Raw genomic sequence first — 27,882 nt, forward strand, 5'->3', positions numbered from 1 at the left:
GGATCCAGAGTATTGAAACTGATTAATCTAGATGATTGACTTCTAACTCTTGTATGGTATTCCATTTTATGAATATATCAAATCTGTCCCACTACTAAGTTGGTTGGGTCATTTCCAATTTCTTTCTCCTGTAAGTAGGACTCCAGGGAACATCCCTTTGTGCCTGTATGTATGTATGTCTTCCTGTACTTGTATGTACACCAGCGGAATCGCTAAGTCATAAAGCGGGCACATTGTCAGCTTAATCACATGTTGCCAAATTACTCTCCAAAATAAAGGTACCAACTTTCTAGACCCTCGGCAGATGCTGAGAGTTCCTACACCGCCATTTCTTCACCAGTATCTAGAATTGGCAGACTTTTATCCAATCCAGTTGGACACAAAATGGTATTTCTCTGTTTCAGTTTGCATTTCCTTGATTTCTAGAGAGATCAAGCACTGTTTTGTGTCGTGAATGGCCTGTTCATGTTCTGTACAACTTTTCTGTTGCTTTTGTCTTTTATGAAAAATCTTTAACACTTTCAAGATGCAGTTATTGTGTGTGGCAGTACATTTAATTTCATTTCAAAGTGTATGGTTTTCCTTGTCCTTGATATGGATTTGTTAGTTTCCTCATATACTTATCTCCTATATTGTAAAGCGTATTTTGTTTAAGTAGAAGGGAGCAAACGAGAGGTTCTCCTAAGCAAGACTCTAAGAGGGAAGAAAGAGGAATAGGATTAAAGAACAGGTATTTGAAACATTTCAGCTGAGTGGGGATTCGTGAAAGAGGAAAGATGGCGAGGGGAGCTCTGAAGTCTATGTATGGAAGAGATGATGAGTCAGCTAGGCCTTTGGAACAGGGCGGCTCCATACTTCCCAGCATCTGTGTGGCAGGCACCCCGAGTAAGGATAGTGTACAGATGGGAGAATGCTCCTTTCTCATTGGAAAATGACTGTAGGAATTTGTCTCCACAACTGTGTTGTGTGCTTTTGCTGTAGGTCCAGCAGTGGAGCTCACCCACCCACCTCTGTCCCCTCTTCAGACATCTAGTGCTTACTGTGGGCCAGGAACTAGGGATAGAGATCTAAAAATTGTAAAAGACAAAGTGAGACTCGCTCAAGGAGTTTTCTATCCAGTGGGACAGTACAGCCCGTATAGTACAGTATCATAATGGAGGCAAGCAGGGAATGGCAGAAGTACAGAGGTGGGGGGATCTTTTCTTCCTTGGGTGAGTCAGAGAGGACTACATAGAGCTGAGTCGCACTGACCAGTCAGGAGAAGGGACACAAGCACAAAAGACTGTTTGTTCAGGGCTCACAGGCAGGCCATATCAAGCCAAGGAAGAAATTTGAGCTTTATCCTAAAGATGATGGGGAGCCATTGAAGAGTTTCTGGGAAATGAGTGGCAAAAACAATTTTTAAATACAAATCAATAAAGACATATGGTCTAGCCCACCTATTGGTTCTTTGGCCTTTCCTAAACTGCATGAAGTTTTCAGCCAAGCTTCACAGGGGCCTAGATCCTGGAACAGGAGTTACATTGCATGATACGAAGAGGGGCATAGCCACATCGGTATCTCAGGAGTTACATGGATTTCTATTTGTGGTTCTACTTTTTCTCTCAGTAGTAAACAATGACTTCTTTATCAATTTTTTTTTCTTTATCAAAATTGATCTGTATTTTCAAGTCACAGAGAACTGGACAAATTAATGACGGCCAGTGGTTTCCGGTTCTTTAGAGAAACATCCTCAAAGTGTTTACTTTTGCTGATTAGAATGAGTCACTCCCCAGGGGTCTCTTTCTGCAGAGGCCTCCTTATGCCCAGAAAGGGACATTGCCGAGAAATCCCGGCATTCCTGTTGAGTAGTACATAAGCTCTCTCTCACTGCCGACCTCTAGAGTAGCTTCACCACTTTCATGGAGATGACCACAGACGGTAGAAATTATAAGAAGCATGGCATCCAAATCACTAACTTGCAGTCTGTTCCTGGAGAAGAATGCAATGGGGGGCAAGAATGAGTTAAAACCTTCCAGTATTTCTTCTTGTTGATGCCAACATGAGCCCTTTCCAGGAGAGCCTCACCTTGTTTTGCCATTGGTAGAAGAGCTTAGATGACTCTTCAGGTGTGTTAACAGAAAGGTGGCCAGACCATGAATGCCACATGGGGTGGAGCTAGAAGAGGTTAGCTAGACAGGGGACAGAGGCAGGCCTAGGAGCAAAAGGCCCAGAATAAAGCCTTACCCCACCCCTAGGACTCCAGACTAGTTCCAGCTTTGTGGGCCATCCTGTTGACAAAAGCAGATAGCTTTTGTGATAGCCTGATATCCTGATATCGTGATAGCTTCTGGGTAGTGGTGGCCTCTGTCAAGACTCTCCAGGTGAGGCCCTTCCCTGAACGTAACATACTAGGTGGCTGGGGCTACCCTACTGATAATTCAGATGACACAGAAGTTGAAATCTTCGGCTGCATGAACCTTGTGGGACAGTCCAGTGGGACTCACTTTGAAAAATTAACCCTTTTTTCAAGAGATGTAACATAAAGAGTCTTAGGGAATCACAGGCTGAAGGAACTTGGGGGAAAGTAGACCCTCCTCTCATTTACTAGATGGGGAAACTGAGGTAAGGACAGACTTGCTTGGGTCACACTAACTCGCAGAGCCAGTTGGTGTTTCACATTCTATAATCAGTGTAGTATCAGGGCATTTGCCTTTTGGATAAAAAAGACCTAGCAGGGTCTAAACTAGACATGTGAATAGGAGCCATGAGCTAGGCACTGTGGTAGAAAGACTTAAAGATTAAGCAATAGATGAAGGGTCCCTGCCCTAGAAGAGCACTCCGTGGAGGAAAAAAACGTAAGACCATCACAGTATGGTGTGACAGGTGGTATTACCAAAGAGATCCGTGAACCAAGGAGACATCATGGGAGCAACTGTTGAGGAAGGTCCTGTAGGGAGAGGCCCCTGGGGCCTGGGGTTCTGGCAGTCTCTATTCTAGTGTCCTATCCTCCCCATCATCACTCCCCTCTTCGCACATCCATACGTGTGAGCTAAGAGAGTGTCTTGGCCCACAGTGAGTGAGTTGAGGCTGTCAGGACCTGTGGTGTTGGGTTGATTTTTTTTTCAGGGAGCCTTCCCCTCGAAACGCTTTTGTCACTGGTTGTCCCCACAGATCTTTTGTTTCTGCTTCCCCTCTGGCCTCCTGGTACAGTTCTATCTTATGACTTCATAGCAGCAGTAAGAGCTGACAGCGACCATTCTGAGGCACAGAGAGGGCTGAGTTTTTACATCAGTGGCTGTGGAGCCAAGGGAAAAGAAGTAAGGGTTGTCCTTGACAGAAGTGGTCTCCCCTCCATCTTTCTGGAAGTCTCCCACTTTATCTTGAGTCCAGATTGCAAGGTATGCCTGGGGTAGTTCTGATGACCTTTCTTTTGTCTCCTGACTCTAGCTGGGTTGCAGAAAGCTCAGAGTGGATAAGATCCCAAACAGAAGGACATAGACAGGTAGACTCTGAGGTTCACACTCTGCCTCTGGCAAAAGCATACGTACTTCCCAGGTCCTGGTCAGGGGCTCTCTGTTCATGGATTTAGCTATGACTCTGATTTCACTTGTTGACAGCAGGCACTTCTCTTGTCGTTTTGCTTCGTTGCCTCTCAGCTTCCTGCCTGAGAAGCTCCAGACTTCTAGTTTCCGTTAATCAGAAATCACATCTGCTCTCATTTCTCCTCCTCCCCATGACATCACACGCCTGCTTTCTGGAAGGGGACTGCAGTGTGTAATTCCAGTTAGAGCCGCATTGTGATATGCAAGTGACTTCACTTGGGAAGTCAGAGTCTAAGATCTGTTTGCTTGGCCCAAGTCACCTGGGGCTTTGCTTGTTTTTCAGGTTGCAGTGCTTTTGTCCACAAAGGCTGTAGAGAAAGCCTGGCCTCCTGTGCAAAGGTCAAAATGAAGGTAAGACATTACTCGGAATGGGGAGAGTCCTAGTTGGGGTTTTTGTTTATTGTGATCATTGAGACCAAAACAAACAATTTTTCTCTAAGGCCACCGAGTTTCTTAACACATTCGGGTATCTGAGGCTTTTGGAAAAGAAAATGCTTTCAGAATTCCGTGTTAAATACACATCTCTGAGTTTCTAATGTCCCTGTGTCGTTGTTAAAGTGGTTTTATTCTTAACTGTGTGTGCAGGCCTGCTCTGCTGTTCACACACCCGGCTCCCCTGGGGCCACCCTGAGGGCAGCAGGTGGCATTCAGGTGCTCTGACTGCTGAGGAGTGTGAGAGTTTGACATGGCCTGCCCGGCAGCACTTTTGTCCATGGGTCACAGAGCACTTGTCTCTGGTCATGTGACACAAGAACAGGAAGTGAGTGGAAGGTGTCTGCCCGGGAGGTGCATGCTGTGTAATAATGGGCACCACCTACCAAGTGGCCCTAAAGAGGGAGGGTTTGGGGGCCTACCTTCTAAGTAGCCTCCGTGGTTTTCAGTGTTGTAGTCACCCATAAATAAATGTCCTTCTGTCCTTGTCAGGAAAGCACTCCAGCTCCATCTACATGATACTTAGTATGGTGTGCACTTTACCAGTAAGCAAACATTACGTAGTGCAGTGGCCTCACACCTGGATGAATGTGCATTAGAGTCCCCTCAGAGACTTTTGCGAGAGACCACTTACTGCATCCCTCTTCCCGGGTTGCACATCCTGGGGTGGGGCCCGGGAATTTGCATTTCTAGTCAGTTCCCAGATGATGCAGATGCTACAAGTCTGAATGAGTGTAAAAACGATACACTTCTGTACCCCAGATTTTATCAGGCTGGGGATGTAAATTTTGTTTGGCTCTGGAAGTATTTGTTGTTGATGCAGTTGTTTGAAGAAATCACATTTCATATCAATTTAGATTCTAATTTCTCCTTTAAAAATTGGATGACCTCAAAAAAAAAATTGGATGACCTCAAAAAAGGAAAATTGGAAGATCTCACAACCCTGGTTATTTCCTCTTACCCAGCAGTCTCCGTTTTCACCTTGCTCTTTTTTCCTACTCTCCATAGTACTTCTCACCTTCTCAGAGTCTCTATTTAACAGCTTGTATCTACTTACTACATTTATTTTGTGTAATCTGCACCTTCCCCCCCACTAGAATGTAAGCACCAAACTTGCCAAGCAGTCTCAAGTCAGGAATGTTTGATCCGTTGATAGATCTGAGGCATCCAGCACAGAGTCTGGTTGTCTAGGTCCCTGAATGTTGGGCAGATGGATAGAAAGTGGTAATCCACGGGGGCTGAGAGGCTGCTGCTTCCTCAACAGGATGTGTAGGTTCCCCCCAACCCCGGCCTTGCCTCCTTCACTTGTTGCCTGCCTAACCCCATGGGCACTGAGTTTGTGATCTCTGACGAGACTTAGAGCTACTAGGAATGTACTAAGCTCTGTAGAACACTGATGATAGGGATGTAGCATCTCCCTTATAAGAGAACATAGCCTGAAAGAGGAGTTCCATTTCTAAATTGGAAGTAGCCTGATTTATCTCAGAGTAATTGGCTCACTCTAATTTCTCACAGTTTTTCTGTCACATTCTACAACAAAAGTCTCAACTGAAATTAGTACTTTACATAAGGACTATTTAGTACTTTTATTAATGCTAGTCACTTGGAGAAACAAATGAAAAAAGCACAGGGGCTGCTCTTCAGGAACCAACATTCTAGTGGGGGGAGAGATGGCAGGCAGACAGTGACCATAAACAAGGGGGAAACTGTGGAGGTCTGTGCATGATTCTCGGGACTGCCAGGCTCTGCCTTGGATGAGGAGAAGAAAGAAGGTGATGGGTGGCTTTACCCAGGAGATGGTTCTCACATTGTCTTGGAATTGAGGAATGCCCTGAGGTGAAGGGGCACAGGGTGTTCCGGGGGAAAAGCAGCATTTTGGGGGTCATGCAACTTGGCAGGCTCAGAGGAGAGCCTGTGGGGGTAACTGGAGGGATGGTGAGTACCATTGGCCAGGAGCCCAGCTGGAGCGCTGTCCCTGCTCTCTCCTGGCTCTGGGCTTCTTGAGACCTGACAGAAGATAAATTGTGGATGCAGTCCTCATGTATTTATTTTCCTTTCTCCTTCAGCAGCCCAGAGGAAGCCTCCAGGCCCAGGACACATCCTCACTGCCCACAGTCATCATGCGGAGCAAGCGTAAGTCACTCAGCTGTCCTCTCTGCCAGCTCTTTTGACTCTCTGGTTCAGGACTTAAACGTGTTTTTGTAATATTTGTTTGTTACTCTTAAGACTTGAGTATTTATTTTGTGGTTAGTTAGAGAAGACTGCAGATTATTGTCCAAAAGCCGAATGTTTTACCATCACATGCCCTTGGAAGGCTTCTAGAATAGTGTGTGTATTCACCTGAGAGGCAGCCCTATTTCCATGTGGTTCAGCAGGTGAAATTTCATGCATCTCCAAGTTCTCTTCCATGAGTTGACAATTATGCATGTTTTTAATGCCTACAGTTATACAAGGGAAAAAGAGATCTTGCTGATCAAACTTCTTAGTTTATAAACTGTGAAGTGAAGTAAGTAGTTCTCTTTTTTCCTCCAGGGCCTTCAGGTGGTACACAGAATCGAGTCAATCACAGAGTACTGTCCTGTCCTCACCAATGCAAAGCTCCACTTTGGTGTTACCTCCTCTTTGCATTATCACCTCCCTCTGTAGTGCCCCCTGTGGTTAGTTAACATGTTATCTTTCTGATCGGTTCTCTTTACACATCCATCGCTGAAAATACCTCTTACTGTTTTGTGTGTTGCATTTATATTAGATAGGACTTAGGCTTATTCATTCTGCTTTTTTCTCAGTCTGTCATTTTCAGATCTATGCATGTTTTTATGGATAAGCTGTTGTTTCAGACTGCTGCATGGTATTCTCTCATAAACCTGTTCCGCAATTTAATTATCAGTTCCCCCAAAGATGGATATCTAAGTCATTTCCAACTACTACCATAAATAATGCAGTACTGAGTGTCCTCTTAATTGGCTCTATGGGAACCCCTGTGGGACTTACCCTAAGGCAGTGTTTTTCAAAGTGTATTTCCTGGATCAATAATAAGTGTGCATTCGTGGACCCTATTGAGACCTAAATCAGAAATTCAGAGGTAGAGCCCATGATCTATGTTTGATTCGATCACCCAGGTAAGTCTAATGCAGACTCAAGCATGAGAACCACTGTTCCACACCTCATTGCTCTGAGTTCTTCCAGAAGCATGTGGATTCTGTTTAGGTAGATTAAGTTTGTTTACTGTCAATCGCTGCAGGTAGATGCCTATAAGAGAAGTTTCACCAGGCCCACACCCACTTTAATTGGTGATCCAACCCATTCCAAAACCTTTTACCAGTCTGATCTTCCTTAAACATTTTTTCTGGGACATTGTCCTTTGCTTCAGAAATCTATTTTCTTTCACATCAAATGAAATAATACCTTTAAGGTGGATCCCCGGGTGGCTCAGCGGTTTAGCGCCTGCATTTGGCCCGGGGTGTGATCCTGGAGACCCGGGATCGAGTCCCACATCGGGCTCCCTGCCTGGAGCCTGCTTCTCCCTCTGCCTGTGTCTCTGCCTCTTTCTCTCTCTCTGTGCATCTGTCATGAATAAATAAATAAAATCTTTAAAAAATAAAAAAATAATAAAAAGAAATAATACCTTTAAAAAAAATACCTATTATATGTCAAGTTGTCAGGTTACGTGTGTTACCTCTGACCCCCACAAATATTCTTACCGTTCTACCCCCGCTGACACAGTATGGTGGTTAAGAGTACAGATTGTAGATTCAAGTCATATGAGTTTGAGTCCCAGCACTGCCACTCAGTGTAACCTTGGGTATTTACTATATCCGCACTCCATACTTCATTTTCCTCCTCTGTAAACAGAGGGTAAAAGTGTTTCAGTGGGTGGCCATCAGGTTTAAATGAGATCACACCTGTAAAGAACCCAATAGGCCTCCTTTAGTGTTAGCTTTAGCTATTGTCATCATCCCCACAAATAGGGAAACTGAGGCTCAGTGATATTACATCAGTTCCCTGAGTGGAATAGGGATTGGTTTCAAACAAGGGAAAGCTGTACATTGACTGCCTGATTCTGTCCTTTACAAACAAAGTTGTTCTTGGGGTTACCTGAGTGCCTCAGTCAACTCTTGATCTTGGGGTTGTGAGTTCGAGGCCCATGTTAGGGGTGGAGATTACTTAAAAATTAAAAAAAATAGAGTTTCTTTATCACTTTTAGGGTTCTGCATAGCATGACTTCATTCTGTTTCCCTAGCCTTTTCTACTGATTCTTTATATACATCTTTCTTTCTTTTTTTCTCTCCTACTTAATGTCATACCACATGATCCTTTCTGCCTTCATTGACACCGTTCTTCTTGTCAGAATGTACTCTTTTCCCTCTGACCTACCCACATCCTCCATTCTTCAGGAACCAGTGTCTCTTCCTTAGTCAGGTTTTATCCACTCACTGACCTCCCTTCTAAAATACCGAGCGTGTGCCCCAGGCCCTTAGACCCTCAAGCATGTTCCCTTCTCTGCTGGCTGCTCTTACTCCCTGTTGGGGCAGGGCCCATGTCTCCTGCTCCGTGTGTGCTTCCTGCAGGAAGGATCTGGTTATGCGGTAGTATAGTGTGTTTCTGGTGTTTTATTGTATCACCTTCTTCTAAATAGAATTTGAATTGGAAATTAATGGTTTTATTAATTTTTATTAAGTCAGAAACATCCTGCAATGTCATAAAGTCGTAACAGCTGCCCTAGTCTTATTTCCTCCAGCTCTTGAGACTCCCAGGGAGGGACAGATAATACAGCTCGTGTCTGGGGCATGAGCTCAGTTACCAAGGAAAAATAATTTGTTGCCCAAATGCCAGTGTGACCACTTGAGCATAAAATTAGAGCTCCAGCTTCCTCTCTGGTCATGTTCAGAGAACCACACAGTATGAGAACAGCTTCACTATGTGACATTAAATGGAGTGTTATATTTTCCTCAGCTTGAATTAAAGAAATTGGTCAAAATCTTTGTTCTCAGGCAACATACAGAAGAATCCCTTGGGGAGCTGGTAAAATGTGTGGACTCCCAGGTCCCACTCCCAAGGTCCCGAAGGATTGGGAGTTTGCATATCTTACAGGCACCTCCTATATGGCCGGGTAGGCACTCACAGAAAACACTGGCCTCTCTCATCTTGTGGTTCTTTTTATCCTTAAGATTCTTTCAATTTCATTTTATTTTACTTTGAATTATTTTCTTTGTTTAAATATATTACTACCCATGATTCTTTATCCTCATTCCCCAATCTGCATCCCAACCCACAGCTAACTACTCCTCTTAGTTTTATTATATTTATCTTCTCCAAATTTCTTTATTAAATAAAGCAAATCTTAATTTGGCTTATTTCTCTTTTTTTAAACATGAAAGTCTAAAAAGTTTGTCCTGGGCCTTGTCTTTTTTCCCCATTACAGTATTATCTTGGAGATCTGTATCAATTCGTGGAGAGTGTCTTCATTTTTTTTAAAGCTACATAGTATTTTAGTGTATGATGTACCATAGTTTGTGAATTGATCTTTTGATATTCATTTGTTTCCTTGCTGGTATTTTGCTTTTACCAACAGCATTTCACTGAATAACTTTGGACATACGTCCTTTCAAGCATTACAAGTGTATCTCGTAGAATAAATATATCCAGGGTGCCAGACTGGCTCACTCGGAACATGCAACTCTTGATATTGGGGTCGTGAGTTCAGGCCCCACGTTGGGAGTAGAGATTACATTTTTTAAAAGGGGGGAGGGTTAGAATAAATATATCTTAAAATTAGATTACTGGATCAAAGGATCTAGGCAGTAGATATTGCCAGATTGTCCTCCATAGAGTTTTTTTATCCACTTACATTCCCAGGGCAGATCTGCTTTAAAAAAATTTGCTTCTGTTTGACACTTGTCAGATGAGTCACTACTCATGAGCTTGGATACACCACTCATTGATGTCCTCTCTTCCTTTATAGCTTCACAGCCCAAGGAGCGTCCTCGGTCTGCAGTCCTCCTGGCGGATGAAGCCACTGCCATTCCCATGTTTGCCAATAGACGGTCCCAACAGAGTATCTCACTCTCCAAAAGTGTCTCCATACAGAACATTGCTGGGTAAGTGGGGATTCATAGATAGAGCACAGTTGACATCTAGGTGACAGAAGTTTATTTTTTCTTTTAATTTTTAAAAATTTTATTTAAGTTCAATTTGCCAACATATAGCATAACACCCAGTACTCATCTCGCCAAGTGCCCCCCTCAGTGCCCGTCACCCACCTCTCCACCTCCCCTTCCACTACCCCTTGTTGGTATCCCAGAATTAGGAGTCTCTCATGTTCTGTCACCCTCTACAATTTTTCCCACTCATTTTCCTTCCTTTCCCCTTTATTCCCTTTCTCTATTTTTTCCCCTGTATGAGTAAAACCATATAATGATTGTCCTTCTCCAGTTGACTTGTTTAACTCAGCATAATACCCTCCAGTTCCATCCACGTCGAAGCAAATGGTGGGTATTCATCCTTCCTGATGACTGAGTAATATTCCATTGTATACATAGACCACATTTTCTTTATCCATTCATCTTTTGATGGGCACCAAGGCTCCTTCCACAGTTTGGCTATTGTAGACATTGCTGCTAGAAACATCAGGGTGCAGGTGTCCTGCCATTTCACTGCATCTGTATCTTTGGGGTAAATCCCCAGCAGTGCAATTGCTGGGTTGTAGAACAAATCTAGTTTTAACTCTTGGAGGAAACTCCACACAGTTTTCCAGAGTGGCTGTACCAGTTCACATTCCCACCAACAGTGCAAGAGGGTTCCCCTTTCTCCACATCCTCTCCAACATTTGTTGTTTCCTGTCTTGTTAATTTTCACCATTTTCACTGGGTGTGAGGTGGTATCTCATTGTGGTTTTGATTTGTGTTTCCCTGATGGCAAGTGATGCAGAGCATTTTCTCATTTGCTTGTTTGGCCATGTATATGGGTGACAGGAGTTTAATAACCATATCACTTCAGGAAAAGATTCTTCTCAGTAGGGAAAAAAAAAGGTATAAAATAATGATTTAGTGTATAGCGAAGTTATACAGATACGGAGAATGGGGATTGCATTTTGATGCACTGTCATGCCCACTATTTTTTAGCAAGGAATCCCCTTTAAACACCATCATCAGGCACATTGTCCTGTGCTTCCTGCGTGGTCATCCTCACTTTTCAAAATCAGTGAAAACTGGGGTGGGGGAGGGCACAGGATTTTTGTTTGTAACCACTTGTATTTTCATATATTACACTTTTCTGTTGGTCATGTGAACTTTGTGTCTCTGCTGCTTTTTGAATCTCTTCTCTGGGCTTGCATCTTGACTCTTAAGTCCATTTCATGATAGTGAATAATGGGCCACTTAGGACTTCTTGGTCTGCACTCACTCATTTGCACTAAGTTCCTTTTGTGGTCTCTGCAAAAGTTGCTCTGGCCCCAGACTGTTGAGGCCTCAGCTGTCACAGGGCTGGCACAGGGCTAATTATGATGTTGCTGCCTGTTTTGGGTAATAAGACTCCTGCTTTCCCATCAAGTAAAGAAGTCACCTCAAATGTAGGACTCAGAACATCTCTTGCATCTCTCTTAACCTCGGCTGGAGCAAAATTCTTAACTAAAGGGTGCAGATCTTCTTTTGTCTTCATCTCCTAACCTCTGTGCTGACTATTGTTTTCTTGTTAAAAAAATGTTTCAGGTATTTTTATTTTGTCTTTGTACTGTCATTGTTCAAAGGCCTCCTTTCAGAGTTGTTAGGGTTTCAAAACTTGTTTGCATTATGACTTTTAAAAACCAATCTTTAAATAAAATGTAAACTTTTAAATGACTCTGGCTTGCTTTTATGTCCTACCAAAAACATTTACTGGGGGCCTGCTGTGCCAGCTGGTGGGTTGGGTGTGAGAAAGTCCAAGGAATACAGTTTATTTATTAAAAGTGCTTAGGCTGCAGTTATTTAGGAACAAGTAGAAAAAGTTAGCAGTTACACAGTGAGTTTCAAATGGAGAAATTTCTTATGTAATGTGTACAGAGTTTAAGGGAAGAGCATTATTCTTGTTACTTATCATAAAAAAGAAAAACACACACACCACAACTGAAGGCTCGAGAGGTTCAAGTCTTCAGTGATCTTAGATGTTTCTAACCTTCCTGAATAGCTCGTGTCGCATGTTGCCAAGGACCTGACATAAGTAATTTGTCTTCCATCACTGTGGTGCTTATAGCCAGCTGTCATTTTAGAGATTTTCTGGTACTCATTTGAGAATGAAGACAATGGGTTATTAAAAAATGTGGTTGACAGTATGTGCTTCTTTTCTTCCCCAGAGTTGGCAATGATGAGAACATATCAAACACCTGGAAATTCCTGTCTCATTCAACAGACTCCCTAAATAAAATCAGCAAGGTCAATGAGTCAACAGAATCACTTACTGATGAGGGTAAGAGGAAATTATGGCCTGTGTCTTACGCATCTGTGGAGACTGGGTGCTGTTCACTGAATATAAGTGTAAATGGAATAATAATAGTACCTGCCTCTTCCTTACTCCTGTGAAGATTCTCTAACTTGTCTCTTAATCATCAAAATGCTCTATAATCAGTTGGTAATCAAACTTACCCAGTTGTTAGATAGTTGTCCATTGAAGGATGTCATTGACTTTAATGTAGTCCTTCTCTAGTACAAACACTTTTTCTTCCCTTAGACTTTTCGTATGTGGTCAGTTATAGCTCTGGGCACGTCATAAGCCTACCTCTTAAGTAAAGTTACCAGGTACTTTACGATTCCTTATTCACATAGGAATCCTGAATGTCAGTCACATTTGATTTAGGTGATATTTATCACTCTTACCCAGAGTCGTGCACATGCAGTGTGTCACTCCCAGACAGGAAATGATTCTTTTCTGATCCTAGAATATGCATTCTATGAATATTCCCTGTGTTAAGGCACTGTGTGTGTCTCGGGAAATTATCACCTGAGGAAAGTGCAGTGTAAGCTTCCTAGAGCTCACACACCCCAGATTCTGATACTGATCTTTTGCTGTTTTGAGGAGTAGGTACAGACATGAATGAAGGACAGCTAATGGGGGACTTCGAGATGGAATCCAAACAACTAGAAGCAGAGTCCTGGAGTCGAGTAGTGGATAGCAAGTTTCTCAAACAGCAAAAGAAAGATGTGGTCAAACGGCAAGAAGTGATTTATGGTGAGACCCTCCATTTGTTCTGCTGATGTTTGATTTGCATTGTGCAGAGCCTTTTATCAAGGAAATCATTGGACCTTAGAAAGCCAATTTTCAAGTATGGTGCATGTCACAGATTTTCTTTAAAAACTTTGAGGTTTAGAGACATGATCTTATATCTGTCCTTTTCTCTTTAAAATTGTTTCCTTGGGGCAGCCCCTGTGGCACAGCGGTTTGGCGCCACCTGCAGCCCGGGGTTTGATCCTGGAGACCCGGTATCGAGTCCCGTGTCGGCTTCCTGCGTGGGGCCTGCTTCTCCCTCTGCCTGTGTCTCTGCCTCTCTCTTCGCTCTCTCTGAATGAATAAATAAATAAATCTTTAAAATAAAATAATAAGATAAAATAAAATAAAATAAATAAATAAAATCGTTTCCTTTAATTTTATTGAATCTAAGTGCTTGTTTATGCAGCCCTAGAAAGAGATCTCTTATGACTCTACAGTTTGATTTCTCAGCTACATTGGAAACTAAGCATGAGTCATTTGTAGGAAATTATGAAAGGCTCTGAATCTAGCACAGACCACTTGGGAAACCATCATTTAAAGAGTGATGGAATCCAGCATGCCGTCAGAAAACAGCATTAGGTGATGTGAAATAGAGAAATGAAATGGGAACACTTTAAGGGGAAAGACAGCTGTTGACCCAGTTTTTAAGTTTCAGTTGGGCTCCAAATAGTGTTAAGACTAAAGTGGGCTTTTAGTAGCAGGTGACCTTTGAAGGAGAATCCTGACCAGCTTTGTCCTGCTTCAGAGTTGATGCAGACAGAATTGCACCACATCCGCACGCTGAAGATCATGAGCGATGTGTACAGCCGGGGGATGATGACAGAACTGCTCTTTGAGCAACAGACAGTGGAGAAGCTGTTCCCCTGTTTGGATGAACTGATCAGTATCCATAGCCAGTTCTTTCAGAGGATCCTGGAGCGGAAGAAGGAATCTCTGGTGGATAAAAGCGAAAAGAACTTCCTCATCAAGAGGATGGGAGATGTGCTTGTAAATCAGGTGAGCAATGAAAAGGATCTTCCCCCACATAATGAGGTAGAAAGTGAAGCTTTGGGGTTCAGCAGCCACGCATTCACATCCTGACTGTACTGCCTCTTATCTTTGTGAGCATAGGCAAGTTTTCAAATCTCTCTGAGCCTCAATTTCCTTTTCTGTAAATGAGGGCAGATTTTCTTTCCTAATGTCATTTTTTTAAAACTAAAAAGAATATATACATAAAATAACTAGCATATATGGTAGATATTCAGTAAAAGTCCCATTTTCCTTTTTCAGCATCCAGACTATCATCAGAAACAGTGTAGTTTAAGAAGTTAAAAGCAGTCTTTTGGAATTTCAACTTCCTCCTTATGCCTTAAATCAAAAGGAACTCCTTTATCTGAAAACCATGTGGGATTAGAAAATTGAACAAGAAACTATCTGTAAAATAGTTCCATAAAATAGATCTTGCTGATGTTTTCATCAAGAGGTGGCATGGTTTCAATCCTACTCCAAAAACAGTTGGGCCAGAAGTTATTTTGAAAAAAGTGTTGTTAGTTGAACCTTAACAGGCAGAGGGGCATGGCATCACCCCCAACTAGGTCTTCCCCAGCAGATCTCTGCCTCCTCATACAAGCAGAAGCTTCATTGGTGGAACATCTGCCTAAGAATTGATAAAGTGTTGTCTTTTCCTTACGTTCTTCAGCCCGTACTCCTCACCTCATTAATTCATTAGTGCATTCATTCATCCTTTTTCTAATATTTCCTGGGCATCAAAATACCAGCTGGAACCACAGAGGCAGACACAACTCAGACCTATGCCTCACACTCCTCCTGTTCCCAAGTGAACAAAGGCATGGTAGGATGTAAGGCACACAGAGCATGGCTCATGCTGTAACACAGGTCTCTGCCACAAATAGGGCCCTAACATCCCCTCCTAACAGATTCCACATCTTTCTCTCTACCCTCAGACCTGCACAGGTGCCTCTTCTAACCTGACTTGTATTGTCCATAGTTCATTGTACTTGTGCATATTCCTTTAGTAAGATCTTTAATGGTAGGATTCATATCTTGGACCGTCATGGCGTCCATTTGTTGCTTCTATGTGCCAGTTCTAAAACCACCCTTTTATAGCACTTACTTCATGATGGAAGTGGAGCACCTAAAAATCTCTGCTTTAACTTTCCCTTTGGTAAAGGGGAAAGGAGAAGCTAGATACTCTGAACCTTTTTTCTTTCAAGTTTTTTGGTAAGGATCAATTTGTGTTGCCTTCAGAGATTTTTAATACAGTAGAAATTGATGCTTAACATGCAGAAACGTATTGTTTTACCCCAAAGTGAACATCTCTTCAGATGAGCCATTGAGACTGCACACATTTAGAAATGATGAGAGGCCACACAGAATTGTTAGGACTGCTGGCCTGAGGTAGGTAAGATAAGCAGATCACTGAATAATAATAGCTGCTTCTGATATATTTTTGATTTATCAAGGTGAGCTTTTTAAGACTGACTGTCTCACTGGAAAACTTCTAGTGAATCTCCTTGTTTCACTACTGTGTTTATAACAAATAGAATTAGAACACATTTTGTACTACTTAAGCGCACAGCACATAGATATTTCTGTGATGGTTGTTTTTTTTTAAAATAAATAGTTTTATTGGAACAAATTCATATGCCGTAGAAGGTACCCACTTAAAGTGTACAGTTCAATGGTTTCTAGTTTCTATATTCACAGAGTTGTATGACCATCATTACAGTCAGTTTTAGAACATCTTTATCACCCTGCCCCTGCCCTAGGCATCTACCAATCTACTTTCTATCTCTGCAGATTTGTCTATTCTGGACTTATTAAGTAAATGAGATAAAATAATAGTCCTTTGCATTTGGCTTTTTCATTTAGAATAATGCTTTCAACATCAATATTGTAACCATCTATCTGTATTCCATTCCTCTTGTGGCAGAATAATGGTCCATCCTGTGTTCCTGCCACATTGTATTTACCCTTGGATGGGCATTTGGTTTATTTCCACTTGGGGGCACTTGTGAATATGGTGGCTATGAACTTTCATATCCAAGATTTTGTGTAAGTTTTATGCCTAGGAGCAGAATTGCCAGGTCACATGATAACTCTGTGTAGCTTTCTGAGGAACTGCAATATTGTTTTCCAAAGCTGCTGCACCATTTTAATCTTTGGAGGAACTCTTGGGGAACGCATTCTTGGGTTTTACAAATAGACTGGAAACTTGATATAGAATTTGATACAAAATTTGTACAAAATTTGATATATAGATTCTGTATAAAATTTCAGCGTCCTGAGCTCCATCTTAACGTCTGTTTGCTTTTTTCTGCAGTTTTCAGGGGAGAACGCGGAACGCTTAAAGAAGACATACGGCAAGTTCTGTGGGCAACACAACCAGTCTGTGAACTACTTTAAAGACCTTCATACCAAGGATAAGCGGTTTCAGGCCTTTGTGAAGGTATGAGTGTGAAACAGGGAACTCTCTTTCATGGTCTGGGGCACTGTGTCACTATTCATTGAGCCAGAGCCCTCCTCGAATAGCTCCTGATAATCCCGTTTTGTCCTTTGCAGAAGAAGATGAGCAGTGCCGTCGTGAGGAGGCTAGGCATCCCAGAGTGCATATTGCTGGTGACCCAGCGAATCACGAAATACCCAGTTTTATTCCAAAGAATATTGCAATGTACCAAAGGTGAGCCTCTTTCCTCACCTGTCAGGTCTGCCAGCAGACTGTTTCTTGTATGACCAGCAGCACAAGAGGCCCCAAGGAAGAGCTGCTTAATGCTCTCACAGGTCTCTAAGAGATCCTGTGTTTTACCCTAAAAACTGTTTTCTTAAGTGAAAACTTGGAATGCTGTGTCCCCAGGCTTCAGGTGGACGAAAGCAGGAAGGAGCCACTTACTGACTCCCTCAAGATTCAGCAGCCCGAGCAACTTCTCCCTCACCACAAGACTGGGCAGGGATCCCCACCAGTTCTTTCCATAAGTTGAACTGCTAGACCTGCTGTTGTTTCTCACTGAACCTGGACTTACTAGTTTCTCTCTCTTGGCCAGCCCTGCTCCTAGGCAGTTATGTTCAAGATGAGATAAAGACGTAAATTACTGTTGCCCCTCTCTCTTCCCGAAATTGTTGGGTCCTTCTGCTTCAGGACATGGCGTAGAATTGCATGTTGTGTCTGTCGTAGAAAACGTCTAACTTTATTGAGAGTTAACCTTATGACAAGGATAGGCACATGATGTTTGGTGTGTTGGCTTCACTCTATCAGACATGCTATCAGCATGTCCACCAGGAAGTAGGCTTCCCCCTCTCCTTGTCTGAAAGGATCCATTAAAAACAGGATTATTCCTTCCTTCCAAGACAATGAAGTGGAGCAGGAAGATCTGGCTCAGTCCCTGAGCCTGGTGAAGGATGTGATTGGAGCTGTGGACAGCAAAGTGGCAAGTTATGAAAAGAAAGTGCGTCTGAATGAAATTTATACAAAGACAGATAGCAAGTCGATCATGAGGATGAAGAGCGGCCAGATGTTTGCCAAGGAGGATTTGAAGCGGAAGAAGCTTGTGCGAGATGGGGGTGTGTTTCTGAAGAGCGCAGCAGGAAGGTTGAAAGGTAAGGCTTGCTTTTTGTCTGAGTCTACATGTGTACCAAAGAAGAGCAAGCAAGATTCAGATAATTTTGTTAGTAATCCACCACCAGGTTTTTCCTAGGGATCCCACACCCAAACATTACACAGGAGCAATTGTCTTTTAATTCTTAATTTTATATCAAAAAAATAAGGTTGAGACAGCTTATGAGACGGTAAACTCCAGTAAGATAACAGGAATGACACAGGGAAAATGGGGGAAGAAAAAAGATTTAAAAAAAAAAGCAAGGTGGCCCTTCTTGGCACTTGCTCCCGGTGACTCCAAGGGTATGCAGGCCAGGGATGGCCCCAAAGAGTAGGTGGCAGAGGGGGAGCTGGTGTGCAGGTCTAAGTGTTGCCACATGGCACTCATGGCAAGAATCAGGAAGAGTGGGAGACCACAAGGACAGGCCCAAGAGCAATGGCATCCAGAGAGGAATGAGCAGGACAAAATCTCATGCCAACTAGGAAAATGAGAAAAGGATGAAAAGGAACAAATTGCTAATATAGCAGAGCCATTGGCCCTGCCTGGAAGCTGGTGACTGTCGTGTGCCTTGAGTCAATCATAGGCGGTCACATCCTACAGTATAACAAGGACACATGTCAGAGGCTTGGAGAGCCACAGGCAGCAGTGAAAGGGGAGATTATGGAAAGGATTGGGAGGAGGTGAGACGGGATGGAAAAGCAGCCCAGTCGTGGTCTGCGGGCAGTTAGCACTGACCCTCCTCACCATGGCCATCATGAGGAGTTTGGCCTATGCCTTGAATTTTGATGTCTTTCCTCAAGTTAATAGGAAGACACACTTGCTTCCTGAACTTACATGTATTCAGTGTACCTTTGTTGCAGACCTTCTGGTGTTATGTGTTTCTGTGGGTCTCCTGTGGCCAGCTTCTAATTGAATATAGTATTTTAACCCAGTCTGTAAGATTCTTCTAGCAAGGGAGTTTTACCCTATTGCATGGCAAGATGCTCATTATATATTCTGAAGTTTATAAAACAGCTTAAAAAGGCAAAAAAAAAAAAAAAAAAGCCAAGTATAACATTATTATAGAAACGCAGGCTATTAAGAAAGGTGTGGTCTCCTCCAGAAACAGGCAACACATTAGGGGTTGGGGTCTCTGGCAACAGTTGTATGGAGAGAAAACCCTATCAGGTAGCAGGTCAGAGTCTGAGAGACTAAGAATACATCACTTGTTTGAAGAGAGATTGTAGAGGACTTTTCAGCTCCCAAGACCTTAGAGAAAACCTATGTGTAACTCACACCAGCCAGGTAGATTATTAAACTTGATGATACTCATCTCTTTTATCTTCCTCTAAGCACAAGATTGTAGAAGATACTAATTTTCCATTTGGTTTTAATTTTTCCTTTTAAAGGATGATCTGCATCAAGTTAAGGAAGTTACTATGAGGTTTATTAATTCGTCTACCCATCTGAATTTTTTTTTTTTTTTGGTACCTATCTGATTTATAAATAACCTTTTCATCGACCCTTGAGGCCTGTGTGAGCTCTGGCCTTAGCAGCAGCCCTAAGCACACCTGGCCCAGCCCTGACAAGCTGTGTGCACCAGGCAGGCTGGCCGCTGGTGTCATCCACGCTGACAGAAAACCAAGGCTGGGAATAAGATCTGTGCCCCTGTCCTGTCTCTCACACATCAGGAACACTATAGGCAGCTGCTGTCAGCCAGTACCCCAGAGTCCTTAGCTGGCATCTCACCACTCTTGCACCAAACAGTAACGATGTCCCAGGTGACCCGTTGGCCTCAAAGGTGAATGAAGCTGAGCCTGCATAGGTATTGGGCTCAGAATGAAGAGGCCTGTGAAGAGGTGCCTGCTCCACAGTCTGACGGGCGCTGGAACCAAGGGCAGAACTGAGAGACCCATGAGAAGTAGCATCTGAGTTAGTCATGAAGGACAAAGGGCAGGTACACCTGGCCTGTAGGCAGCGGACACGATGGCAGGGAGGGCTGAGGACAGGGGCAGAGAGGGGCCTAGTCTGGATGGGGACAGTGACAGCTGATACTGTTCAATGGGGTGGGGACAGAATGGGCTCCACGCAGGGGGTTTTCAGCAGGAAAGGGATCCATTCTACTGTTTTCTAGCGCCATCATGGAGGCAGCCAGGGAGCAGCAGGAGCAGGGAGAGGCTGGTGACAGAGACAGGAGAGCCCCTGCTGCAGGGAACCACGGCAAGCACACCAGGCCTGAGTTCCAGTGGGAGCATGAAAAGGAAAGCCAGGAACCTTTCACATGAAAGAGTGATCCCTTCCTGCCTCCAGCAGATGTGTGTCTCTGCTCCATGGTGAACTTGAATGAGGCAATCCCTGAGGCTCCCTCCCCCTTCCCAGTACCTGTCCTCTGATGCTCCGAGAACCCCCGAATCAGGACTCTGCCCACACGGGCACTTTGGGACTGGCCTCAAGGCAGCCTGGTGCTTGAGGAAAGCCTGCTTCCTTTTGCAAGGACCTGAATTTCCTAGAGCTGCCACTGCCTAGAGCCAGCACTTGGTTCTTTCCTGTACACAGCAGTTTATTTATTCATTCCCAAAGTAAAAACTGATGGATTCTAGCTGTGGGACTGAAGCTGTGGTCAGCTAGTGGCACAGGACAGGCTCTCCATGGAGATCAGGCTTGGTGTGGAGGCCTTCCCCCCTCAGGTGGGCTCGTGCCAAGGACAGCCATTACTGCACTGGCACCCCTTGAAAGGGACGGGCTTGTTTTTCTCTGACCCACCAACACTGTACATAGAAGCATCCAGCGAAATTGAAACTTGTGTTTTGAAACTTTGTTTGTTTGTTTAGCAGACACCTGAATTATTTAAAAGTAAACTTTAAGAAACTTGTCAAAATGAATAGCCCATAGAACAGTAGTTCATGGCCTGTTTGGTCTAGGCTGAAAACTACCTCCTGAGCAATCTGCTATCCTTGCTTCTGTACTCTTCATAGCCATGTAGTAAATTACACAGAGAGGGGCTTCCAGCTGTGGCAGAAGGGGTGGGAAAGCCCAGAGGGGACCCAACCACCTGAGGAGGTTGCTTAAGTCAGTTCCGTTCTTTCCCTACGGGGTAGTAGGCCCCCCCTCTTCCAGGGGGAGGATAGCACAGAGGGGCCAGCCTGCTAGATCTGAGATGCCAGACCTCATCTTTTAAGGCGATACTAGAAAATGCTGCCCCGCATTCTCAGAGCAGGAGTTTGTGGCATTCTCCCGATTACTAGATCCAAGTAGACCTGTTACTTTGGCTTTTGTTTGAGTTGAGAGGAACAGCAGGCTGTGTCCATGGCAGATAGAGGTTGAGGCTGACTGGGCTCCATTGTGTTCCCATGTATGTACCTGTGAAATCAGAAGGCATGTGGAGCCATTCTGTTCTTCTGGGGTGTGAGGGTTGTCTGCCTTTCATCAGACCGAGGTATTTTTATACATCACCTATTGGCAGTGCTCCAGTCTTCTCTCTCACGCCTCTCCCATTATTAGGATCAGAGATCAGGGAGTATCATGACCTGAGTATTTGGTGGAATGTGTTGCTATGTAGTATCTGTTAAAATCCTTCCCAGCTTTAAAGTATTTTGTTCTTCATGTCTTCTTCCCTTATGGAATATTTCTTTCCAGAGCAGAGTATTCAGGCTTTGTCAAGATAAGACTTTGGTGGTAACTTCCATTTAAAAATACGTCTAAAAAATCAGTGACCCGGTGTGGGTCCTGCAGAAGTGTAAACCCATCTGCAGGGTACTCTCCCATCCTGATTTGTTCTGAGGGCTGTATTGCTGACTTGGCCTCTGACTCGTTTCACTGTTCAGTAATCCTTGTCCATTCTCCTCTTTTCCACTTTACAGAGGTTCAAGCAGTTCTGCTTACTGACATTTTAGTTTTCCTTCAAGAAAAAGACCAGAAATATGTCTTTGCATCATTGGTAAGCTAAACTGTCAATCTCTTCCATTTGTAATTAATAGTATTCAGAACATCCGGAGTAAGTATTGAGTCTGAACACTGGATATTGCTCTCCCCCGTCTCAAAATTAATTTGCTCAGGACAGATTCCTCTGAGTAATTTCTCAGATACCCTTGCAGTGTTCCACCCTACCCCCAAGAAACATTAGTTTTCTGTTCCCTCACAGTCCCTTTGGGGACATTGGACATTTGATCTAAGGACATCTGTCACTGGAGTATTTCTTGCATGTTATGCCCCATAAATTGTGCTCATTTATAATGTCACCAGCCAGAGTCACAGAGGAACCTAGAAGGATTCATCATGTAGGAACCATGTCTGGAAACTCAGTAGATACAAATCATTTCCTTTTTTGAAAATCTTTTTCAGTTTGCTAAAATGTAGATGAAATAATGAGATACTTTATCTTAAATCTACCATTGTTTGTTAAACCATATGCTTTTTTTTTCCAGTCTTACTGAGAAATAATTGACACATACCACTCTGTAAGGCATACAGAATGATGGTTTGATTTATGTATATTATTAAATGATGATCACAAAAAGTTCAGCTAACATTCATCATTTCCTATAGATATAATATAAAGAAAAGGAAGAAATGGAAACTGTTGTGATAAGAACCGTGAGAATTTACTTGCTCTTTCAACACCTGTCCTCTGTTCCGGACAGCAGAGTTAGCTATGGTCATCATTACGTCCCTGGAGCTTATTTATCTCATAACTGGAAGTTTGTCCCTTTTGACTACACTCCTCCATCTCATTCACCCTCCCTACCCCTCCAATCTGGTAACCACAAATCTGGTCTCTTTTTCTTGGAGTTTGGTGTGGGGTTTTTGCATTTTTTGTTTGTTTTTTGTGTTTTTGGATGCCACTCATAAGTGAGATCATACATCTGGTCTTACCTTACTTAGATCAGAGTTAGGATATCGTATGCCTTTCTTACATTGACCCTCTCCCCTTTTTCTAGGACCAGAAATCAACAGTGATCTCTTTAAAGAAGCTGATTGTAAGGGAAGTCGCACATGAAGAAAAAGGTTTATTCCTAATAAGTATGGGGATGAAGGACCCAGAGATGGTGGAAGTACATGCCAGCTCCAAAGAAGAGCGCAACAGCTGGATTCAGATCATTCAGGACACGATCAATACCCTGTAAGTCAAGCACCAGGGCCTTTCCCAGCCTCTGATTTTATCCTCGAGGAGGGGACAGTGACCAGAGTAATTGACATGGTGGAGGGCTTTTGATTCATTTGTTTTGTTGGGTATTAGGAACAGAGATGAAGATGAAGGAATTCCCAGCGAGAATGAGGAAGAAAAGAGGATACTGGACACCAAAGCCAGAGAACTGAAAGGTAAGGCTGCTGGAAGTATCTGAGACCTCGTTTGCAGATCATGTGCAGGTGTGGAGTCTGCAGGGGGCTCCTGGAGTGCTGTGGCCCCTTGGCTGCACAGCTGTCCCAGCAGACATGTCACAACGGGGAGGTGAATAGGTTTTAATGAAAGAGCAACCGAATCTGAACTGGCATGGATCCCGAGTCCTGTAAAACGGCCATCATAAGTTGTCTGACACCAGATCAAGAGGACATTGATTCTCTCTTTTCAATTTCTGTGTTGTTGGTTGGACCTTAGTGACATTCTTTGTACGTTGTCATGGAAGAATTTGCTAAAACTCACATATTCAAGGTTCAAACAGAGAGAGGGGTATTTGAAGAAGAGAATTTTCCAGTTAAGCAATTTTTAACAGTTACCCTTGCTGCTGTGCTGTATGTGCACCATGAGTTAGAAGGTGGTTCTGGGAGAGGTGTGCTCGCCAGTTATGCTCAACCTCTGTTCATTGAGTCCCTGCTATTGGTGTAGTCTCGTCAACATCCCTGCAGGACGTGTGCCAGTCCCCATTGTGCAAATGAGAAAAGCGAGGCCCACGAAGGCCATGCAGTCCAGGGTCACATATGCAGAGTGTGACAGAGGGTTCTGCTCCCCTGCCTTCTAAGCAACAGAGGCAAGTGCTCCCCTCTCCTGCCAGGGCTTGCTGAATGTTCCCAAATAAAGACCCAGCTTCAGGTAGAAATAAGGCCCAGAGTCAAGTCAATGTCAGCACCCAAGGAGTTCAGTTAGTCTTTTAAGCCAGACAAAACAATAATACTGTTTCAGTGGGGGTATGGGGAGGACGCAGATTTAGGCTGAAGCCAGAGTGACACCTGATTTATTGGCCCGTAATTAGTATGGCAGGGATGAAAAACTTGTTTTCTTCATATACATGAGGAGGCCAATGCATAGTGCTAGGTGCTGGGGGAGCAGAGATGCCCACAGCGGCATCCCTGCTGTCAGGGAGTCCTGTTAGCAAAGGAGACGTACATAAATGATGGGACTAGACCTCAGACACAGAGAATGTGGGACCTAATCCTGCCTGTGGCCTTCAGGGAGTTAGGGCCAAGAAATAAGGATTTAGCTGGAAAGGCACCAGGGCTTGAAGAGCGACAAAGGAATGGTAAAATCTGTGTAGTGAAATTTCAACCTAAATTGTCTTCATTGACGCTGAAGCCAGTGGTAGAATTGCTTGAGGGAGTGGGGGAGCTGCAGGGAGTGGAAAGCCTGGCTTGGAGGCTCATGGGAGAAGAGTGGGTGTGGAAGGCATGGCGGGGCCTGGAGACAGAAGTCCTCCCAGGTCTTCGGTGGCTCAGCTCTAGGATGAAGGTGGTGTTGGCTAAGGAAGGGATCACAGGCCAGAGGGAGGAGAAGGACGGCAAGAATAGAGAAAATGCTTTATGACAAGCTGAGGTCGAGCTAGCCACAGGACGATGGGACTCTGACCTGGTGCTCAGAAAAGGAGGCAGGATTCAGGCTACTTTACGTGAGTTACCAGCACATGGGAAGTCCCTGAAGCTGTGGGAGGGCATATCTCCAGAAGGAAGCATGTGAAGTGTAGGAGACCGCCCAGGATGGAGCCAAGAGGGAACCCTAGGTGTTACTCACTGAAGATGGCAGCAAGAGAACCAATAATGTCCTCCAAGTGAGGGGCGTAAAGGGTTTGAAAGAAGGGAGGAGAGGCGCCTGGGTGACTCAGTCGGTTCAGTGTCTAACTCTTGATTTCAGCTCAGGTCATGATGTCAGGGTCATGAGATCAAGTCCTGTGTCAGGCTGTTCACTCATCAAGGAATCTGCTAAAGATTCTCTCCCTCTCCCTCTGCCCCTTTCCACGCTCCTGTGGTAGGTAGGTAGGTAGGTGAGGGGTGGGGGCGGGGAGGAAGGAGAGAGAAAGAGAAAGAAAAGAAAAAGAATCTTAAAAAAAAAAAATAGAGCGGAATCCTCCATTCTGGAAAAGATGAAACACAGGCCTCATTGGATGAGTAATGAAGGGTAGCCTTGGAAAGAGCAGCTGCAGACAAGAGTGGGTTGAGAAGTAAACAGGAGGTAGGGGAGTGGAAACAAAGGAAGGCTTCTTATGTCAGAAATTCTGATTTTGTCTAGAAAGATGCGGGATGGAAATTGCCATCTTAGTGGGGAGGGGGAGGTGCAGCTGTGTTCTCTGTTGTCCTACCAGTGGCCACAAGGTGGCATTCGTGTCCCGCTCATCTCTTACTAAACACCCTTAGAGTCACCAGACCTTTTCTCCATCCTCCTTGCAGAGCAACTTCAGCAGAAGGACCAGCAGATCCTCCTCTTACTGGAAGAGAAGGAGATGATTTTCCGAGACATGACTGAGTGCAGCACCCCCTTGCCGGAGGATTGCTCCCCAACTCACAGTTCTAGAATCCTCTTCCGCTCCAACACAGAAGAGGCTCTCAAAGGAGGACCTTTAATGAAAAGTGCAATAAACGAGGGTAACTGCCCCTCTTAATCTCTTCCCAAAATGCTTTATGCACTAATAGTATTTACTAGTTTTTACTTTTCTATTGTAAAATAAAGCACAAATACAGAAAACAACCCAAAACAAATATTTTGTTTACTAAATTATTATCAGGGGAACTTCCTTGTGACTACTACATGGGTCCAGAAATAAAATATGGCCAGACACCCCAAAGCCCTTCCATATGTTCCCTCCCTCCCTCTAAAAAGGAACGGGTGCTATGACTTACACGTTTCCATACACTTCTGTGGTTAACGGCCTATGTGTAGACACTATAAAAACTAGTATTTTTTTCGTAGGCTTTTTCGGATTCCTAATTTCCTGGCCTCCCCACCATCCCTTTCTTTTCCACACAATTTATCTTTGAAGAATCTGAGCTTTTTGACCTAGAATGTCTCTCACAGTCCAGCTTTTGTTCATGCAGGGGTTCTGTTCTGTTGCTAGTTCTTTCAGAATTGCAGCTGGATTCAGAGTCTTAATTACTGAGCCTTGATCCCTGTGGTAAGCTGTGTTCTTGGAGTGTTGTGCTCCTCTTTTGGAGGCACAAGATAGCTTTGCTAGCTGCCTCCTCCTTTGTAGCCTAGAGGAAAGGGAAGATAAAAGGATAAATATTTTATTTTTCCCCCTTTATTTACCAGTTATCAGGATAGTGAATTGTTCCATGGTCATCTTCTAAAGGTGACCAGTACTTTTTAGATATTACTATATAGACTTATGAGTGTAAACTTGTTTGATGTTTTTCAAGTCCCTACAATTCTTATCCTTACTTAAACATTCAGAATATCCTCTATTTGCCAACTAGCGCCTCTCTGTCTGGCTCCCAGGTGCTTCTGACATGGTCCCAAGAGTTTCTGAGAGCTTCGATGCTCTTTGATAAATTAAGATGTTCTAGACTCGTCTTGTTCTCTGCCCAGATCTAGAGTCATTTCTCTAAGGAACTCTTACTTCTTTTAGTGGGAAATGATATTTTAAGACCACAGTCTGGGCAATAGGGATGGTCATTGCTGCTGGGGTTTTCATGACATCGTTTGTCATTTTGGATGTCTGCAGCTCATCCTTTAAGTAGATGTCTCAGGAGAGAGGCATGTGAGGACAGTGTGCCCTGTATCCATGCACGCTGTTGATAATTGTGGCACGTAAACCTTGAAAGTCTGCTCTGTGGGATATGGATTCCTTGGTTCACTTTTTCTTCCTTTGGGTATCTTAATTGTTCTTAAATAATGTCCTTCCTTTTTTTCTGATGTAAAGCGTTGCTGTCCACATACGATCCTAACTCGATTCAGTCTATGTAAGTCACATGCTTTCTGCCTAGGTTCCCAAGAACCTATTTGGAAATCCAGGTAGTTTTACTGGCACATGCCTTAGTGTTGGGGTTGTTCCGGATCGATGCTCTTAGGTTCACAGTGCTCTAATTTGATGTGGTTTCAGAGTTCAGAAAAATATTCTTCATTTAAAGCTTTTAGTATTTTTTCCTCTGTCCTCGTTTTGATTTTCTTCTTCAAGAGCTCCCATCACCCACATGCTGGATCCCCTCTGCCTGTCCTCCATCTGTGCTGCTCCCTTCACACTCTCTCTCTGTTCATCTTTTTAATGTTTAATCTTCCTCCCACCTCTGGTAAGTCATTTTCTGTTGGGTTTATTTTGCTCTTGTCTTCTAGTTTTCCTTTCTAAAATAATTGTTTCTCTTTGTTCCCACTTCTTGGAATCTGTGTGTCCTGATTCTGCTCTGGGTCCTTCCATGCCTGTGTCCTCTCCATACAGTAAGTAGCTCATCCACTGCACGGACCTGTCTTTCTGATGTGCTGTTACCAGCCCATGCAGGGAGTGGAGTCTCTTTTTCTTGCTCTCTTTTTCCATAGTGTTGTGTGAGATTTGACTTTGATGTTTCCCAGTTGCTCATTTTTACATGAAATACTTTCCTAAGTTTTTAAGTTCAGATATCTTTTCTCACTTCACAGGACTCTAATTTTATTCCACTTTTAGCGCTTTCTCCTTTCTGTGGGACACTGCTCTAGAAAAGAAGCCTCACTGCTCAAATTTGAGACCTCAGATCCTTAGACTACTCTGGTCCCTTGAACTCACTGTGCCAGCGGGCAAAAACCCTGCCAGTTTCAGCACTGCTCTCAAATTGGCCCATCTTGCTTCCCCAGGAATTCTTTTTTGCTACTTTGGGCCTGACTCTAGAAGGCCATGTTCCTTCCAGTAAATGACTATCTTCCCTATGCCCTTTCAAATTTCCTCAGC

The 27,882-nt window shown here is 43.7% G+C and overlaps 1 protein-coding gene across 16 annotated transcripts in view; it reads left to right on the plus strand.

Moving 5' to 3' along the window:
- AKAP13 (A-kinase anchoring protein 13) overlaps positions 1-27,882 on the plus strand; it is a 321,113-nt gene that overhangs the window by 281,107 nt on the left and 12,124 nt on the right. For 12 of the 16 annotated variants that reach the window (XR_003132759.3, XM_025438509.3, XM_025438515.3 and 9 more), the window contains 13 exons: positions 3,868-3,935; positions 6,083-6,149; positions 9,979-10,114; positions 12,343-12,455; positions 13,062-13,214; positions 13,999-14,249; positions 16,576-16,701; positions 16,815-16,932; positions 17,598-17,846; positions 21,685-21,761; positions 22,762-22,943; positions 23,061-23,143; positions 25,418-25,612. Coding sequence is in view for 15 of the 16 variants with exons in the window: in XM_025438509.3 (XP_025294294.1) it covers positions 3,868-3,935; positions 6,083-6,149; positions 9,979-10,114; positions 12,343-12,455; positions 13,062-13,214; positions 13,999-14,249; positions 16,576-16,701; positions 16,815-16,932; positions 17,598-17,846; positions 21,685-21,761; positions 22,762-22,943; positions 23,061-23,143; positions 25,418-25,612 (1,818 nt within the window). In the remaining variant the exon portion in view is untranslated. The remainder of the gene's footprint in view (positions 1-3,867; positions 3,936-6,082; positions 6,150-9,978; positions 10,115-12,342; positions 12,456-13,061; positions 13,215-13,998; positions 14,250-16,575; positions 16,702-16,814; positions 16,933-17,597; positions 17,847-21,684; positions 21,762-22,761; positions 22,944-23,060; positions 23,144-25,417; positions 25,613-27,882) is intronic. The other 4 variants (XM_025438511.3, XM_035714805.2, XM_035714808.2 and 1 more) reach the window with 2 other exon arrangements.

The sequence above is a fragment of the Canis lupus genome, chromosome 3, assembly GCF_003254725.2.
Source record: "Canis lupus dingo isolate Sandy chromosome 3, ASM325472v2, whole genome shotgun sequence".
Lineage (NCBI taxonomy): Eukaryota > Metazoa > Chordata > Mammalia > Carnivora > Canidae > Canis > Canis lupus.